Raw genomic sequence first — 18245 nt, 5'->3', positions numbered from 1 at the left:
TACAAGCTGTACACTCACTACTTTACATTGAGGCAAAGTGTAATTTCTTCTGTGTTGTCACATGAAAAGATAAAATAAAATATTTACAAAAAGTAAATGTTCAAACTCGGTTGAAAAACTGAAATATTTTAGGGGGGGAAGTAAAAATAAAAAAATGTGGTTGCATAAGTGTGCGCACTCTCTTATAACTGGGGATGTAGCCGTGTTCAGAATTAAGCAATCACATTCAAACTCATGTTAAATAGCAGCCAGTACACACCTGCCAATATTTAAAGTGCCTCTGATTCACCCCAAATAAAGTTCAGCTGTTCTAGTAGGTCTTTGCTGACATTTTCTTAGTCGCATCATACAGGAAAAGTCATGGTCATTGTTAAAAGTTATCAGTCATGAGAAGGATACAAAAGAATTTCCAAGGCATTAGATATACCATGGAACACAGTGAAGGCAGTCATCATCAAGTGGAGAAAATATGGCACAGCAGTGATATTATCAAGAACTGGGTATCCCTCCAAAATTGATGAAAATACGAGAAGAGAACTGGTCAGGGAGGTTGCCATGAGGCCTACAGCAAAATTAAAGGAGCTGTAGGAATATCTGGCAAGTACTGGCTTTGTGGTACTCTATCTATTCTACCTATGTCTGGGCTATGGGGTAGAGTGGCAAGACAGAAGCCCTTTCTTATGAAGAAAAACATCCAAGCCTGGCTACATTTTGCAAAAACACAACTGAAGTCTCCCAAAAGCATGTGGGAAAATGTATTATGGTCTGATGGAACTTTTTGGCCATAATTCCCAAAGATATGTCTGGCGCAAAAACAACACTGCCCATTACCAAAAGAACATTACACCCACAGTTAAGCATGATGGTGGCAGCATCATACTTTGGGGCTGTTTTTCTTCAGCTGGAACAGGGGTCTTAGTCAAGGTAGAGGGAATTATGAACAGTTCCATATACCAGTCAATATTGGCACAAAACCTTCAGGTGTCTTCTAGAAAGCTTAACATGAAGAGGAACTTCATCTTTGAGGAAGACAGTGACTCAAAATATATATCCAAATCAACAAAGCAAAGGCTTCACCAGAAGAAGATTAAAGTTTTAGAATGGCCCAGGCAGAGCCCAGACCTGAATCCGATTAAAAAACTGTGGGCTGATCTGAAGAGGGCTGTGCGCAGGAGATGCCCTCGCAATCTGACAGATTTGAAGTGTTTTTGTAAAGAAGAGTGGGCAAATATCGCAAAGTCAAGATGTGCCATACTTGCACACTTATGCAACTGTATTATTTAACTTTTCTTTAATCTGTGTCTCATTTTTTTTAGCAAGAAGTTGAGCATTAAAAATGCAGTACAAAGAAGTGGAAAGCAACATATATGGATGTTCATAATCTGCTGGGGAACAGTGTTGATAGAGAAAGGGCATTTGGCTGTTAATCATAAGTACCGACCATACTATCTGCCTAAAACTTAAGCATATAGGCTGTTGATTGATAATTTCCCACTGTTGAAAATAGCTAAATCATTTGTCTTATACCAACTCTACATGGTTGTTGTTTTTTTTTTTTTCTTTTTTCTTTTTTTTTTTTTTGGGGGGGGGGGGGGGGGGTTCCATATAGGTAGGTGCATTCATGCAGGTGAATTAAGATTACTCCAGCCACACAAACAACATAGATGGAGGAATCTCCCTGCCAGGACATTGTATTCTGAGAGTGGGACCAGCCCGTCAGAATATGCAGCTGCAAAACTTCAAACAATCAACCTTTGTCGACAGAGACAGCTACACACAGGGCTGTCTTAGTTCATGGGCACCCCTGAGCTGTGCCTAAGGGCCCCAGGTGAATGGGGGCCCAATGATAATCATATCATACTTTCCAATTGTCCCGGATCTGCCAGGAGAGTCACGCTTCTTATTACGTTGTCCTGGGATGGTAGTGTCCCAGGAAGTATTCCGGAACCTGTACTGTGCCCTTCTGTTCCAAGTATTGTTCCCTTTGTGTTGATTAGTCATGTTTATGGCATGTTTTCTTATTGTTTAAAATCCATTGTATTGAAAGGACTAATAACCATATTGTGTGTTTCATTCTATTAACTATTTATACTTCAATTCTTGAGAGGATTTGGGGCAGGCTGATAGGGGCCCCGGGTCATTACTTTGCCCAGGGGCACATGATGCTATTAAGATGGCCCTGGCTACACTACACACTGAAAGAAATCCATCCCATCCTTACTGAACAGGCCAGATTTCGATCAGTGTGTAGCTAGTTTTAAACTTACTTAACTTCAGAGTGTAATTCTGTGATTCTGGTCATATAAAGGTCACATAAACTCACTCTATAACTGTTTAGTCAAAGTAGTTTTCCATTCTGCAGGGACTATCTCCAGATGCCAGTATGCAAACATGCAGTATACTGAAGTGCAGGAAATGAACAGAACCTTATCCGAGTGCAAGGCCACCTTTTGATAGCACAAGAACTACGAAAGAGCAAATGTTCCAGCCCTTCTGCTTTGTGACTGAAGAGTATGACCTCTTCCAGTTTAGACAAACATGAGGGTGAAAACATGCAACATTTATTCTGATCTTGGTGACTATGCAGGATCTAAGCAAGGATTACAACCTGACTACATATATTTCTACCACATTTTACATACTGGCATTTCTGGATGTGTAGGCTATTGCACAGTGAAATGAATGCTACACTATTTGCCAGGCTAAGTCCCCTCTCTTTCTGTACCCATCTACAATCACCTGCTTGTACAAACAGCATCTTATATACATTCCAGACCAGCAATTAATAAGCATTCACAGAATTAGGATTTTCTTTAAAACTGGTCTGTGCTAACAACACATGCAGAACTATAGGAATGATTATAAGGATCTCAATTTCAAGAAACACAAGACTGATTAAAAAGTGGTCAATTATAATGTTGCAGTTGCCTGTGCAGCATATATAAGCAGGTTTAGAACTTGTACATGAATCTTCCACACTTACACCTGATGAACACTGTAAATTATACTCCTCAGTAGACATTTTAGTAGGATTTCCCATTACCTTCATACGTGATATTGTTGTGTTGATATCATCGGGATCACCCACAGTGACAATATTTGACTTAAGCATCTGGTCTATAAGCAACAGCCAGTCTGACAGTTCAGTGATAGTCTTATCGAGGTCAGTGGTGGGTGGCAATTCTACAACATGCTTGGCCACTCCTGGGAACTCGGAAGCAGAGGACACCAGCACCATTTTCTGAACTGGAGGGAAAGCTGCAAAACACAAGAGTATACATAGCATAATAAAGTATAGTAAGGTGTATATTTAGAGTACAATACAGTATGTACAACTGCTCAGAAAGTGGTTTATTATGACTCAGCTAGACAGGTCAACTGTTTTCATAGATTAAGGCTGCATTCACACCTGAGCGTAGCGTGTTTGAGCGTTTTTACCGGCGTTTTATCGCGCGACAACGAGCGTTTTGTCACACTACAACGCGCGACAACGAGCGTTTTGTCACACTACAACGCGCGACAACGAGCGTTTTTTAACTTCGGCGTTTTTTTTCAGCCAATAGGAAAAATATTTTTCATCTGCTTATTTTTTCTTGAGCAGATACAGCGTCAAAACGCCCGTAGAAACGCTTGTTGTCGCGCTAAACGCTCGAATCGAGCGTTTCCATTAGTTTCTATGGGAATGAAAACGCCCAAATCAGCCCAATTCGCGCGACAAAAAAGGGTCCGGAACTTGTTTGAGCTTCAGGCGTTCGGCTTCAGGCGACATGGAGTGGAGATGTGAACCATCTCCATTGAGAATAATGGATTTTTTCCCCTCCAGCGTTTTGTAGCTTCAGGCGTAGGGCTACAAAACGTTCAGGTGTGAACGGGCTGTAATAGATAGAATAGGTTATTTATATTGTGTAGTAGTTTTCTTCGCTCCCTGTTAGCGTTTCTGCTTTGTATATAAGCTGGAAATATCTAAGCAAATACTCACTCTCTCTAAATGGATATATGTAGGGTTGCATAAACATGTACATGTAAGCATACGTCTGCTACAACAAATAGTTTATTGAACTGTAAACATGGTCTCCTGTAAGACTAATTTAGCTACTAAACTGTCTGCAACAGTTTTTATAAGGGTGTATTGCAGAAGTAATCTGATGTGATAGGAATATACAAAGAGGTGCACTTCAGCTAATTTTCCACTTTTCTAAATCTGGCCCAGGAATGGTTCACTTTCAGACTCAGCTTCTGGAATGTCCTCAGACTGTTTCTGACATACAAAAGCGCTGGCACTCCATCACCTCTTTAAGATGCCATATATATGTATTATTTATTTTATTTATTACAGGTACCTATATAGCACTGTCAATTTGTAGTGTTTTAGATTCACATGAGTCTTTGCCCTCAAAGAGCTAAGGTCCCCAACTTTCATTTGTACATACACGGGCACATTTAGACAGGAGCCAATTAACCTACCAATTAACCTACCAAAATGTCCTAAAATAATTGAGCTATGTCATTTCAAAGCCATTGCTTCTAATTTTTAGGGACTCTCTGATGACTGGAATAGTACCACTGGATTGGCGTAGGGCCAATGTGGTGCCCATATTTAAAAAGGGATTAAAGTCCAAGTAACTATAGACCTGTCAGCTTAACTTCTATAGTCGGGAAGATACTGAAGAGTTTATAAAAGACCACATAGATGAGTTATAGCTGGAAAATAATATTTTAAGCAACAAGCAGCATCCTGATTTCGCTTTATGAGGAGGTAAAACATTGGACAGAGGGGTGGCTGTGGACGTGGTATACTTGGATTTTGCAAAAGCGTTTGACACAGTTCCCCACACATGGCTAATGTGTAAGGTAACGTCTACAGGCTTGGAAAGATTTGATTAAATGGATAGAAAATGGATGGAAAACTAGCTAAAATGCCGAATTTCTACACAAAACAACATACCGCTGTCAACAGCAAAAATCTGACATAATCATACCACCAGGGAGGTTAACTACTTGCTGACTGCCCACTGTCGTTATACGTCATCTGTATGAAGAGGAATATGGCAGCAGCTAGCTATCATTTATATACCGCCAGGGAGGTTAATATTGATAAATGTAAAGTTTTGCACTTGAGGGCTAAGAATATGCATGCATCATACATGCTAGAGGGAGTACAACTGGGGGAATCAGTGGAGGAGAAGGATTATAAGTTCAATAATAGCATGCAATGCCAAGCTGCAGTTTCCAAAGCAAGACAAGTAATTTCTTGTGTTAGGAGAGGTCCTGGGAGAGGACTCAGGAAGAATATCATTTTGCCCCTGTACAAAGCATTAGTAGGACTACTTCTGTAATATGCAGTTCAGTTTTGGGCACCAGTTCTCAAAAAGGATATCAGAGAACTGTAGAAAGTGCAGAGAAGGGCAACCAAACTGATAAGAGGCATGGGTCAGCTATGAAGAAAGATTAGAAGAACTCAATTTATTCTCTCTTGAGATGAGGAGATTAAAGTGGTTGTAAACCCTTACAAACCACTTTGACCTACAGGTAAGCCTAGATTAAGGCTTACCTGTAGGTCCAAGAAATATCTCCTAAACCTATATGGTTTAGGAGATATTTGCCGAAAGAAAGGCACCGCTGTCTACGGCGCATGTTAACGGCGATATTCCGCGAGTTTCGGCTCCCGTGCGCATGCGCCGGAGTGACGTCATCGCAGCTCCGATGAATGACGGCGCCGGAGCAGCGAGACCCACCAAGAAGATGGATGCCCCGTACACATGGGGACAGCGGTGACTTCGCTGGCTCCTGTGTCAGGTAAGTGACACACAATGGACTACTATGCGATGCATAGTAGTCCATTATGCTTTACCTTTGCAGGGAATCAAAGAGGAAGTAAACCCATCAGAGTCTTCATAGTTAACAGCAAAACAGGCAGCTGAGGTAGGAGAGGAGCAAAACAGGCAGATCTGGAGGAGAGGAGATGAGAATGGTCTTTCTCAGGTAAGTACAACCTCCTGCCTTGCAGTATCCTCTTGTCAGCCAAAAGGGAAAAGACCAGTTCGGGCTGCTTCTATTCAGTGGAGGAGAACTTAACTTAACAAGTGCTGTTAAGTAAGCAGTCTTGTGAGTTTGCTTTGCACTCATTTGGTAGTGTTGGGAAATACACCAGAACATTTGGCTTGCTGGTTCACCACACTGTGGGGAAACATTGCTGTTTGAAGAGCACTTTACCGGGATTTACTTGCAAATGACATTTGCTGTTTATATCTGCTGCACTTTCACAGATTGAGCACTTTGTCTCTATCTGCTCTGTGATTCCCTATTGGTTGAACTTTTTGCACATTTAAGTTTGAAGTTCATTGCACAGTTAGTACTTTACATTTTGTTATCGGAAATTTATATTGGTGTTGCTATTTGATTATTATAAGACTTTCTTGCATCAATTCTTTTTTTATTAATTTTTTATTTTTTTACCATTAGAACAGATTTTTTTATTTTTAGTACACCCTCTTGCCTGCATGCCTGGGCTAAGGGTGGATGGATTCCAGGAAGTAAACACTACATAAATCATCCGGCCTTACTCAAGATGGTTGCAGCTAGAAATGCTAGGGGGTGTTTTCCAAAGTGATGTCTAAACAAATTAAAGCATAGAGACATGGATGGATGGGGGAGTTTGCTTTGAATATTAAAAATTACTTAGCGTTTTCTGTTTGCTTCTTACAGTTAAGTTCCTATTTAAAAAAAGGTTTTTTTGTGTTGAATGGCTGAAAGGCATGCTGATGGATTTCTGTTTACTGACTTGTCCAGGTTCACCTTTCCTGGGCCAGTTACAAATGAATGTATAACTGAATTGTTGGACTTTTTGCTTTGTTAAATTAGAGCAGGCACACAGACTGGGGGTCTTCAGCTGCCTTGAGTAATGTTGGGCTTCTGGCATGTCTCCGCTCTAATTCATCCCAAAGATGTTCTATCAGGTTGAGGTCAGGACTCTGTACAGGCCAGTCAAATTTATCCACCCTAAATTCGCTCATCCATGTCTTTATGGATCTTGTTTTGTATTAGAATTAGAGCAGAGACTGCGAGCCAAGCCTTCTCGTCGACATCAGTGCCTGACCTCACAAATGTGCTTCTGGAAGAATGGTCAAACAGTCTTATAGACACACTCCTAAACCTTGTGGACAGCCTTCGTAGAAGAGTTAAAGTTATAGCTGCAAAGGGTAGGTCAGCTCAATATTGAACCCTACAGACAAAAGACTGAGATGCCATTAAAGTTTATGTGCATGTAAAGGCAGGCGTCCAAATACTTTTGTTAATATAGTGCATTAATACACATATACACAGTATATTCATTCATGAAAGATGAGTTACACTTGTTGGGAAACAACACTGCACCCATATAGAGAAAAAAAAAAAAAGATGTGTAGTCCAAAATTGTTCCAAAATGCTCTTTTCTTTCAACTCACAGTGGCAAAAGTACAAATCACATTTTAACAGTAAGGCCACAATTGGAACAACCACATTCTTTGTCAAGCTGTGGCAGGGACATGTGCAATCCATCAAGATAAATCCATTGTTCTCTGTACTACTTTTGTATTTGTATGAGTCTGCTCTCACCACCATCTCCCGAAGACTCCAGTTTCCATGAAAAGCCGGCGCTGTAACAGTCTGAAACTCACTTATAACCAGGTATGCTCTAGTTAAAATCTGCCAAAAGGTTTTTAATGTTTGTGTGCATTTTGTTTCTCATCTTCTCCTGTAATTTGGCCATAGCATTAGGTCTCAGTAATTCAGTCATTTCACTGTTAATTATATAGAAACTGTCAAATGCTAATAGTTGATTTCAGAAATGAACTATTAGCATTTGACAGTTTTCATCCTCCCCATACATTTAGGTTGATTATACGTAGTCCGCTCTATAGGGTAACTAGGATTGTGAGTGATTAGACACAGCAGGAAGTCCTGCTAGAAGAAATGTTTACTAAATTTAGAGATTGGGGATACCAAAATTATACATTCAACAGTGAAATGGCTAAATTACAAAGACGTAACAATATGTCCAAATTACAGGAGAAGAGAATAATAAAACGCATGCCTTTTTGTATGCTTATAGTGATGACATTTTTAAAATCAAAAAAACACTGGCAGATTTTAAATGGAGCATAGCACAAGATAAGTGAATTTCAGACTCACAACTCACTTCAATATGGGCTTTTTATAGAAAGCCAACTTTTCGGGACATATTAGTGAGAGCAGACTTTCAGAAAAATACAAAAGTACTGGTAGTACAGAGAACAATTTTGGGTTCAAGATGTTTAAATTGTACCCAATGTAATTTAATAAGTAATGGTGACAGGCAATGGACAGATGTTTAAAATCAGAGGGCATTTCACCTGCCAGTCTACATATGTCATTTGTTTTAAAGTGGAACTCCACCAAAAGGAGAAGCTCCGCTTGTTTGCTCCCCCCCCCCCACACTCTGCTGCCACATTTAGCATTTTCGTGGGGGAGTGGATACCTGTAAAATCCAGGTATCCCTCCCACTTCTGCATCATTGTGCTGCAATCTACAAAACATCCAGCCCCTCCTCCTCAGCCCCTGCTGCCTTCTGGGGGATACAAATTCAGAAAGCGCAGCGTGACTCACGCATGTGCAGTAGGAAACAGGCTGTAAAGCCACAAGGCAATAATTCCTATTTCCCTTAGTGAAGTGCCGACATCACAGGCTGCTTGGACAGGTAAGTGTCCCTATATTAAAAGTCAGCAGCTACCGTATATATAGCTGCTGCCTTTTTTTCCAGGCTGGAACTCCTCTTTAACCTCCTTGGTGGTTTTCCCGAGTATGGCTTGGGGGTTAAATTTCAGTACCATTAGCAGTAACCATGCATTGCAGGATCCTGGTGCAGTGTACTTACCTTGTCCCCAGGATCCTGCGATGTCCCCCCGCTGTGTCTGCGGGTTCTGTCCTCCGCTTGATGCCTCTGTGTGCCCACCTCTGTTCCCTGCGAGCATTGCGAAGCACAGTGGCGGAGCCAGGCAGCAAATTCAAAAAAATTTAAATTCATAACACATACAGTACACTGTAATCTTACAGATTACATTACTTTATGAAATCATTTCACATCCCTTTTGTCCCTAGTGCTTTGTCCAATGCCCTGCATGCAGTTTTATATTATATATACTGTTCTTTCTGCCTGGAAACTTGAGATTGTCCATAGCAACCAAAAAGTGTCTCTTTACATCAAAAGTGGTTTTAGACCAGCTAGAAAACAGCGATAGTAAATATAGAACACTTGCAGAATTGAGCGATAGTGAATCAAGGGGAAATTAATGTTATTATTTTATATATATATATATATTATAATTATTTATAGTTATTTATTATGTTATAATTTATGATTTTGCGTTTCAAACTTTATCATACCTGGGATGTCTACTAGACTCTTGTTTGGACAGATTTAAGTGTGTTATTGCTAAGTTATTGTACAGGCCTACAATACAGAACACCAAATTTCTATGCAAAACAATGTACCACTTTGAGACGGAAAAATCTGACATTATCATACCGCCAAGGAGTCTACTATGTCCACGCAACTTATATGTGGGCAAAACTCCACAGAAAAAGAAGGACAACACAGGTTTTCCATTATGAATAAGCAGCCTGGACTTCCAGAAGCAAGCCATTGAACTAGGTTTGAGCATAAAGAATCTGATCTGTTGGATCATATTGGAAGATGTTTAAAAAAAACAGGCGAGGTGGGGACAAGATTGTGATACTCAAGAAGCGGGAAATTTGGTGGATCAGCAGGTCGGGTACATTACAACCTAGTGGTTTGAATAATGACTATGATCTGTATTTGTTTTTATAAGTTTTGTTACATTCTATATTATTTAGCTAGTTATTGTAAAATTTTATTTCTTTTAGATAATTGTGGGAGCTATCATCTATTCCACTGCCTTGGGCGGATTTAGGCTAGGTTCACACTAAAACATGGTGTGGGAAACCCACGTTCTGTGCGTGTTTCTTGCAAGGAGTAATCATCACGTAAGTGACATCTCCCAACTTACCATTCCCCACTCATGTTGGTCGACACCCTATATATATATTTTGTGCAGACTTCTCTTGCTGTTATTGAAGGCTCTGATGAAGAGGACATCCTCGAAACGTGTTAGCCCACTTTGTTGAACACTTGTCCTTGTATGGGCATGTCTGATTTTTAAACTAAGTTTTTAAAGTGAATATGTTGTAAACCTGTTTTTATGAATACGTAGATACTTTGCACATGTTTTTATTATCTTTTTTATGTGAATAAATTGCATACATTTTGTGACCAAAGAGTCGGATCACGCGCCTTCCTTCTTTTCTCCTTTGCGTGTTTCCTGCACCCTGTTCAAAATGCACTGCAACAGGTGTCAATGTTAATTTAACATTCCAAAAGCACGTCACAAACACAATGTGTTTGCCTGCAACTGATTGCATGGTACTTTTTATCTGGTTGCAGTGCGTTTCCAAAAGTAGTGCATGCACTTATTTTGGTGAGTCACAAGTGCAATTTCAGCCTCTTCAAAATGAATGGGCTCAAATCACACCGCACTGAATCATATGTCAATCACACTGGAATACGCAGCTCCATCCCATGGCATTCATAGTGTGAACTGTGGCTTGGTGTTAGGATTTGTCAGTCTGAGTTAGCACAACAATATATGGAATCATGTGTATAATTGCATATACTGATTGCTGGGATACATCTGTAGTTGTTGGTGGAATGGGTTTACCTTGAAAGATTGCACTGGTCTCTGTCACATTCAGCTTGACAAACAACATAGTCTTTCCAAACACAGTTTTTCTGTTCAAATGTGATTTTTTCACTATTCGCACATGGAGTTACAAGAGCATTTTGGCACAATTTTGGACTACATTTCCTTTTATTTCCTTTCTCTCTCATATATATCCCTCAAATTGGAAGCTCAGATCATTGATTTAGATAATCATGTAGCAGCTAGATAGCTTGGGCTTGAAAAGAAGTTTTTTATATTTTAGGAACAGTATTTTAGTGATATGGACATGAATTAATAAAAGCAGAAAGTTCTAAAGTATTTCACGATGGGAGATTGCATATTTATTATTCAACAGTGACATCATTGTTGGAGTTGCTTGCATGCTGTAGTGGAATTCCCTCTGACCTTGATATAACAAGCATATTATGACCATTTATAATGTGATGGTCCATCAGATCTGGTAAGAGTCCCCCCTTAGCTGTAGGTGGATTCTCCCTTATTACTGGTGGATCGTACTGCCCAATTAGACTCAGTTTGCTTTCTATTCACACTTTATGGACTGGATTCTTTCTTGGAGGAAGGATTTCAAAGGAAGAATTGTGTTATGATTTTTGGATACACTTTGTTTATGAACACACTTCTTTTATTTTTCATGATAGCTAGTTTATTCATACTTTTTTCACGTATGGTTCTTTGGAATTGGTGTTTTTGATTATATATTACATATTGTCAATTGATTTTCTATTAGGCTTAATGTACACGGGACGCTTTTACAACTTCTCCTGAACGATTTAACTTGACAGATAGTAACCTGCGTTTAAAACTTCTGTTTTGCCGCATTTACATGCCGCGTTTAGCCATGTTATATATATATATATATATATATATATATATATATATATATATTTTTTGTTTTTTTAATTTTTTTTTTCAATAGCCAAAAATGAAAAATGCCTGTAAACGAAAGGTGGGAAAATGCGAGTTACCGTGTTTAGCCGCGTTTGGCATTTGAAACTTCGGCGTCCAAACTCATTTTTTTGCCTTCAAAGAAAAACCTATAAACGTAATTTCCTAAAAACGACATTAAACGAACCTGTGTACATGTACACATAAGATAACATTGGACAAGCATCCAACTGCCCCTGAACGTCCGTTTATCAGCAGCAGTGTACATGAGGCCTTAATGCTGCTTTTTGTTTATATTATTTGATTGACTGGTAACACCGTAGTAAAATGGCTGCTTGTTCACATACACTGGTGACCTAGCGCAGATATTATTTAACTTTACTAATTACTAGACCTAAGCAATGTCACGTGACCAGGGTAGCCAGCAGCTGCGAGGGGGCACAGGTAAGGTAACTTACCTGCCCTGTAAGAGACACTGTAACTTTGCCCTGCATGGAAAAGGTGAAAGTGTCTCTTTAGTCATTTGTTTGTGAAATTTACTAGCCCCTTGAGACCTTTTGTATAGGATAAAACTTTCTTCAGGAATAAAGAAATTAAGCATATTGTTTACAAAGAAAGTACAAAGAATAGGTTGTGCTTACTGGTTAATAATGGCTGAGTGGTATAGGTGGGATAATATAAACCTCTTTCCAGGTCGTTTATATTTTCAGGCACTTCTCTGGACAACTGAAACAATGCAAAAAATAAATTAACAAAATTAAATATCTCCTAGATAAATGTAAATTCAAATAATGCATTTAATCTACTCTGTGCTTCACAACCTCCAGGTATCCGGGTCCTTTTAAATAGCTTATCCAGCATGAACAGTAAAAATAATGTACTAATTATGGGCTTCATGTGTAAACATCATCTAAACACGCCAACAAACACTGTACTGTAAAACTAAATTTGTAAAACAAAGGGGGAGATTTACTAAAACTAGTGCACACAGAATTTGGTTCAACATTGCATATTAGCCAATCCGCTTCTTGTTTTATTGCCAAAAGCCTAATTGAACAAGCTAAAGTTAAAAGCTGGTTGGTTACTATGCACAGCTGCACCAGATTCTGTCTACTCCAGTTTCAGTAAATCTCCCCCAAAGTGTAGTACACTATGAAAGTTCAATGGATTTTAGTTTACTAAAAGATGAAGGCCCCAATGCACACAGCAGGATGGGGGCCAAACAATGCAAGGGCATAGAGAACCTGTGAAAAATCTTCGCCAAGAGTCACAGCTCCTGTATACACCCATAGAAAGCAATTACAGGATTCGGCTGTGTGCAGGTTTTCACTGGTACTTACAAACACAAATACGGATGTACAACCTTGCGCACACAAACATCCTGTGCCCAGGGTTGCATGACCATGCTTGTGTTTCTGCAAATACCAATGTATACCTGCATCCTGCATTTACTTTCTATAGGTGGCTGTACGCTGCAGCAGTGAGTCCTGGGGAAGACCATTTACAAGTTCTGTACACTCTTACATACAGATGCCTTGCACTGGGAGTATTAGCACTAACTGATTGGTTGCTGTGGGCTTCTTTATCTTGACAGAGTATATTAGGCTAGATTTCAATCTGTAACCAAACCAGTTTCTGTAAAAAGTGATCTGTGTTAAATAATATGACAACATATGTATGTAACTAAACAGAATATAAACATGCTTTGCTGGAAAACAAATAAATATGGAATTAAATATGGAATTATGAAAGAATTTAGCAAACATTTGTATAACAGATTATATTTTCTCTAACAAAATCACCATTAAGACTGACAGGTATTAGCGATTTACTGGCCTAATGATTAGGCCACCACACAATTTCTGAATGAAGCATATTTCTGCCAGTACTCAATGTACAGTACATGTGTATTTATTCTTTATATTATATATATATATATATATATATATATATATATATATATTCATTCTTCTTATTCAATTGAACTTCGTTGCAAATTTGGATGGGTTTGACTTGGATGTGACTTGTTGTCCCTTTACAAAGTCGGACCCACTGTTGCATGTAAAACATTCAGGTGTGACTTTGACGCAACTTTTGAGGGTTAACATTGAAGTTGATGGCCCTCCAGTTGCATGAAGGTCAAACCAAAGTAGTGCATGAACTACTTTGAAGTCATTATGACTATACATTGTATATATATATATATATATATATATATATATATATATATATATATATATATATATATATATATATATATATATTTATCAATGGAAAACATGGAATACGACTAGTCATGTGACTTTGATGTCCAAAGTCGTATTATAGGTTGAACAAATGTGAATGGGGTGTAATCGAAGTAGAAAATGTCATATTAAAGACAAGTGTTTTGCCTCATACGTTGCAATCTGTATTTCTTATGCCGCGTACGCACGATCGAATTGTCCGGCAGACGCGGTCCGCCGGACCACAGTACACCTGATAATTCAATCGTGTGTGGGCTCCAGCGGACTTTTTCATCGTAAAGTCCAGTGGACTTAGAAAGTAGTTTTGACTCAAAATTTGCCCGCCGGACTTGGCTTTCAGCTGACAATCCGTTCGTCAGTGTGCTAGTCCGGCGGACTAAGAACGACGCATGCTCTGAAGCAAGTACGAGAAGGAAACTATTGGCTACTGTCTATTGAACTTCCTTTTTCTAGTCCCGTCATACGTGCTGTACGTCATCGTGGATTGTTTGCCGGATTGTTTGTCATACCAATTCCGCTGAACAATTCGATTGTGTATATCGTGCCATTATACTCTCGTAAAACCTTGACACTGTGCTAGAGATTGGAGCCATTCAAAGACAAGTATGAGGAAATCAATCTCCAATACCACTGAAGATAGAAAGAGAACTGTATATTTGTTGGAGAATCTGTAAATTTTACGCCTGTCAGCATTTGAAATAATTTATACAGTGGCACCTATTTGCCATGAAAAGGTAAATCATGGAGAGTTTCTATAAAAGTACAAACATGGCTGAAAAGTCTGAAGGCTGATACTGGCAGTAAAGTGGCGCTATACTTAGCAGCACTTTACAGGCGTTTTAGCTGCGCTATTCGGCCACTAGTGGGTGGTTTTAACCCCCCGCTAGCGGCCAAAAAAGGGTTAAAACCACCCACAAAGTGACGCTTTGCGGGCGGGTTTGCATCGCTGCCTCATTGTTTTCTATGGGAAGGGGCGCTTTAGGAGCAGTAAATACACCGCTCCTATACCACTCCAAAGAAGTGGCTTGCAGGACTCTTTTGACCATCCTGCAAGCGCACCGCTCCAGTGCGAAAGGCCGACACAGCAACGGCTGTTTCAGGGCGCTTTGCCGGTGCTATTTATATCGCTGTAGCTCCTGCAAAGTGCTCCAGCGTGAAAGGGGCCTTAAGTAAAAGAAAATTTTGAGTGTTTAGTGTGCTTCAAACCCAAATCAAATGCACAAAAACAAAGCACATTTACACAAGCTCTTACACTATTTTCAGAAGACTGACAGTTCAGAAGACTGACAGTTTCAGAATTACAGCAGTCATTTCATTGGTCAACGCAGGACTCCCATGTATTTACAGATTCCCAATAGCTACCAGAATTGGAAACAAAAAAGTGCGTGGGGCAGAAGTATACACTAAAGCGCAGTGGGGATAATAATGGTACATAATTAAATAACTGAGAAAAGGAGCATTATTTTACAAGCAGAAAATGCTTTAAAAGGTAACTTGGGCAGATTAAAAAAATAAATAAATACTGATAACTATATCTATTTCAGGTAATTAATGTTGCTTTAGGCAATCATTAAGCAGTGTCAAGAGAAATTACATTTAGAATACTTTATCTTACATTTTCCAGTGCAACAAATAATCCATTTCTATAGACAAGTTGGCATAACAGAACAGCAGCTCACTCAGGCATTACAATTGCTGCATGGCATGAATATCAAGTAAGTAAATAAGACTCTCCCCTAGACAGGAAACCCTATGTGGTCTGCCTACCTGCTGAACTGATTGCTCTACCTATTCCTAGGAAACACTTGAAAACTCTACAACACTATGAAATATGCTAATAGTATATAAACAAGATGTACATGAATTTAAAAATAAAATAAAAATATCTATCTATCTATCTATATATATATATATATATATATATATATATATATATATATATATATATATATATATATATATATATAGATATATAGATATATATATATATATATATATATAACATTTGTATCAATATGTATAATATATCATGCTCTAGTGACAAATGCAGAAGTGTCTAGGTTTCCAACACATGCCAATGTTCCTTTTTATTCCTAGTTTGATATTAACAGAAATAAATACATGTTCACTTTTTTTTTTTAAATGTTGACATATCACTGATAGGAATTTGATCTCTGCTTCCATACCTGAGTCCAGTTGATGTTTATGGTTCGTAGCCTAGTAGAAAGTTTCTCTCTGTCCTGGGCACCGAGGCACTTCAAAGCCAAAATATCTGGTGCGGCACAATTCAGCCACTCGACTTTCTCACTCTGGGTTCCCAGATCTTTATTTAACGCCTGAAGAGGGCACAAGAGAGCTTTATTTCCATTGATCACATACATCTGAATTCAAAATCAAGAACATTTTTCAGAGTTTTCATAGACTTTAATAGACATTTATTGTTTCTTCCACATTTACATTTAAATACTTGGAAATAGTACTGGAAAAGTATTTTTTTTTTTACAAGCAGGCATGAGGCCCCACAGCAAAATCATCACAGCAACCCCAGAATCTGCAACCTCTATGTTAAATCAGTGTTATTATTGAAGTCTGTGCTATTCTATAACAATAACTTACAATAGAGAATCAAGAAATCATTCTGCAACCAAGATGTATTGAGCTTCATTTGCCATCCAGCTGCTAAGCAACTGCATTGTCTGCTCTGGCTGCATTTATGCTCAACTTTAACCACTTCAGCTCCGGAAGTTTTACCCCCTTAATGACCAGGCAATTTTTTTGCAATATGGCACTGCGTTACTTACTGACAATTGTACGGTCATGCAACGCTGTACCAAAGTATGTGCTTTTTTTACTCACAAATTGAGCTTTCTTTTGGTGGTATTTGATCACTTCTGCATTTTTAAAAAAAAAAATTTTTGCACTTGCACTATAAACAAAAAAAGCTGACAATTTTGAAAAAAAAAAAAAACCAATATTTTTTACTCTGATATAAAACGTACCCAATAAAAAAATGTAAAAAAATCTAATTTCCTCATCAATTTAGGCCAATATGTACTCTGCTACATATTTGTGGTAAAAAAACAATCCCAATAAGCATATATTGATGGGTCTGTGCAAAAATTATAGCATCTACAAACTATGGGATATATTTTTGGATTTTTTTTTTCTACTAGTAATGGCAGCGATCAGCGACTTATAGTTTGACTGCGATATTTCGGTGGACAAACCAGACACCTGAAACTTTTGACACATTTTGGGGACCAGTGACACCAATACCCTGATCAGTGCTAAAAAAATGCACTGTCACTGTACTAAAAAGTGAAAGTCCTGAGGGGTTATACTGTGCCTTGTGCACCAGGTTTTCTTTTGCTGTCACTGTGCTAATGACACTGGCAGGGAAAGGGTTAACATCATGGGTGATTAAAGGGTTAAATTTGTTCCTAGGGAGTGCTTGGATACTGTATGGGGGAAGGGGCATTTAATGTGGGAAGGCAGAGATCCGTGTTTCTGCTTAGCACAAGTTCATTGTCTTCCCTTGTCACAGAATGATTGGTGGGTCCTGGTGGACAGACCCGCTGACTGGCTCCCTCTGTGTCCAATTACAGTGAGAGTGGGTCACCGGCAGTGCTCCTGCGTGCCCCAGACCCGCAAGTGCAGAATCACTTACCTGTATGTGATTCTACACAGAGCGGCCACCCTGCCGCAGTAAATGTGCGTGCTGCAGTCCACATCTGGTTAAATTATAATCTCTATTATAACAATGTGATTTTATCTCTGAAAGAATGAAAGTATAACTAAAGGCAAAATGTATTTTTTTAGTTTTGAATAGAATGGAACTCCTGTCAGTTTTTATCGCTGTGTGTGCCCCAGTTAGGGAGATTTATCCTCCTCTTCCTTTTCTTGCCCCAAGAAAAGTAATAGAGGGGGAATCTTCCAATGGGGATACTAGTTCTGGTGATCTGGTGGTCCCCAAAAGGTTCCCTTAATTTGCAGGGATTTCCTCTTATTTCCAATTTTGGCAATGAGTCAGGAAGTGAAAGGAAATCTCCCCAACAGGACACATATGACAAAAATAAACCCTACAGGGGATTCAACCCTTCATCACTCTATCCAAAATGAAAAAAAAAATGTGCATGTAGTTCTACTTTAAAGCAGTTGGAAATATTAAACATGTTATACAGGCATACCCCACTTTTAAGTACACAATTGGGTTTATTTACTAAAGCTGGAAAGTGCAAAATCAGGCTTCTAACCCCAGCTTCTTCAATTAAGCTTTTTAAATAAAACCTGGAAGCTCGTTGGTGTCTATGCAGAAGTGAGCCTGATTTTGCACTTT

General features: G+C 38.9%; 1 protein-coding gene across 9 annotated transcripts in view; it reads right to left on the bottom strand.

Moving 5' to 3' along the window:
* UTRN (utrophin) overlaps positions 1 to 18245 on the bottom strand; it is a 945243-nt gene that overhangs the window by 536601 nt on the left and 390397 nt on the right. For all 9 annotated transcript variants that reach the window (XM_077486405.1, XM_077486408.1, XM_077486406.1 and 6 more), the window contains 3 exons: positions 16096 to 16245; positions 12305 to 12389; positions 3044 to 3258 (listed from right to left, as the gene is read on the bottom strand). In XM_077486405.1, the coding sequence (XP_077342531.1) occupies positions 3044 to 3258; positions 12305 to 12389; positions 16096 to 16245 (450 nt within the window). The remainder of the gene's footprint in view (positions 1 to 3043; positions 3259 to 12304; positions 12390 to 16095; positions 16246 to 18245) is intronic.

The sequence above is a fragment of the Lithobates pipiens genome, unplaced genomic scaffold, assembly GCF_037356315.1.
Source record: "Lithobates pipiens isolate NorthernLeopardFrog02 unplaced genomic scaffold, aLitPip1_a1.2 Scaffold_18, whole genome shotgun sequence".
NCBI classification, from domain to species: Eukaryota; Metazoa; Chordata; class Amphibia; order Anura; family Ranidae; genus Lithobates; species Lithobates pipiens.
Note: the sequence above shows the minus strand (reverse complement) of the source record. Positions and strands in the feature narration are given on the sequence as shown.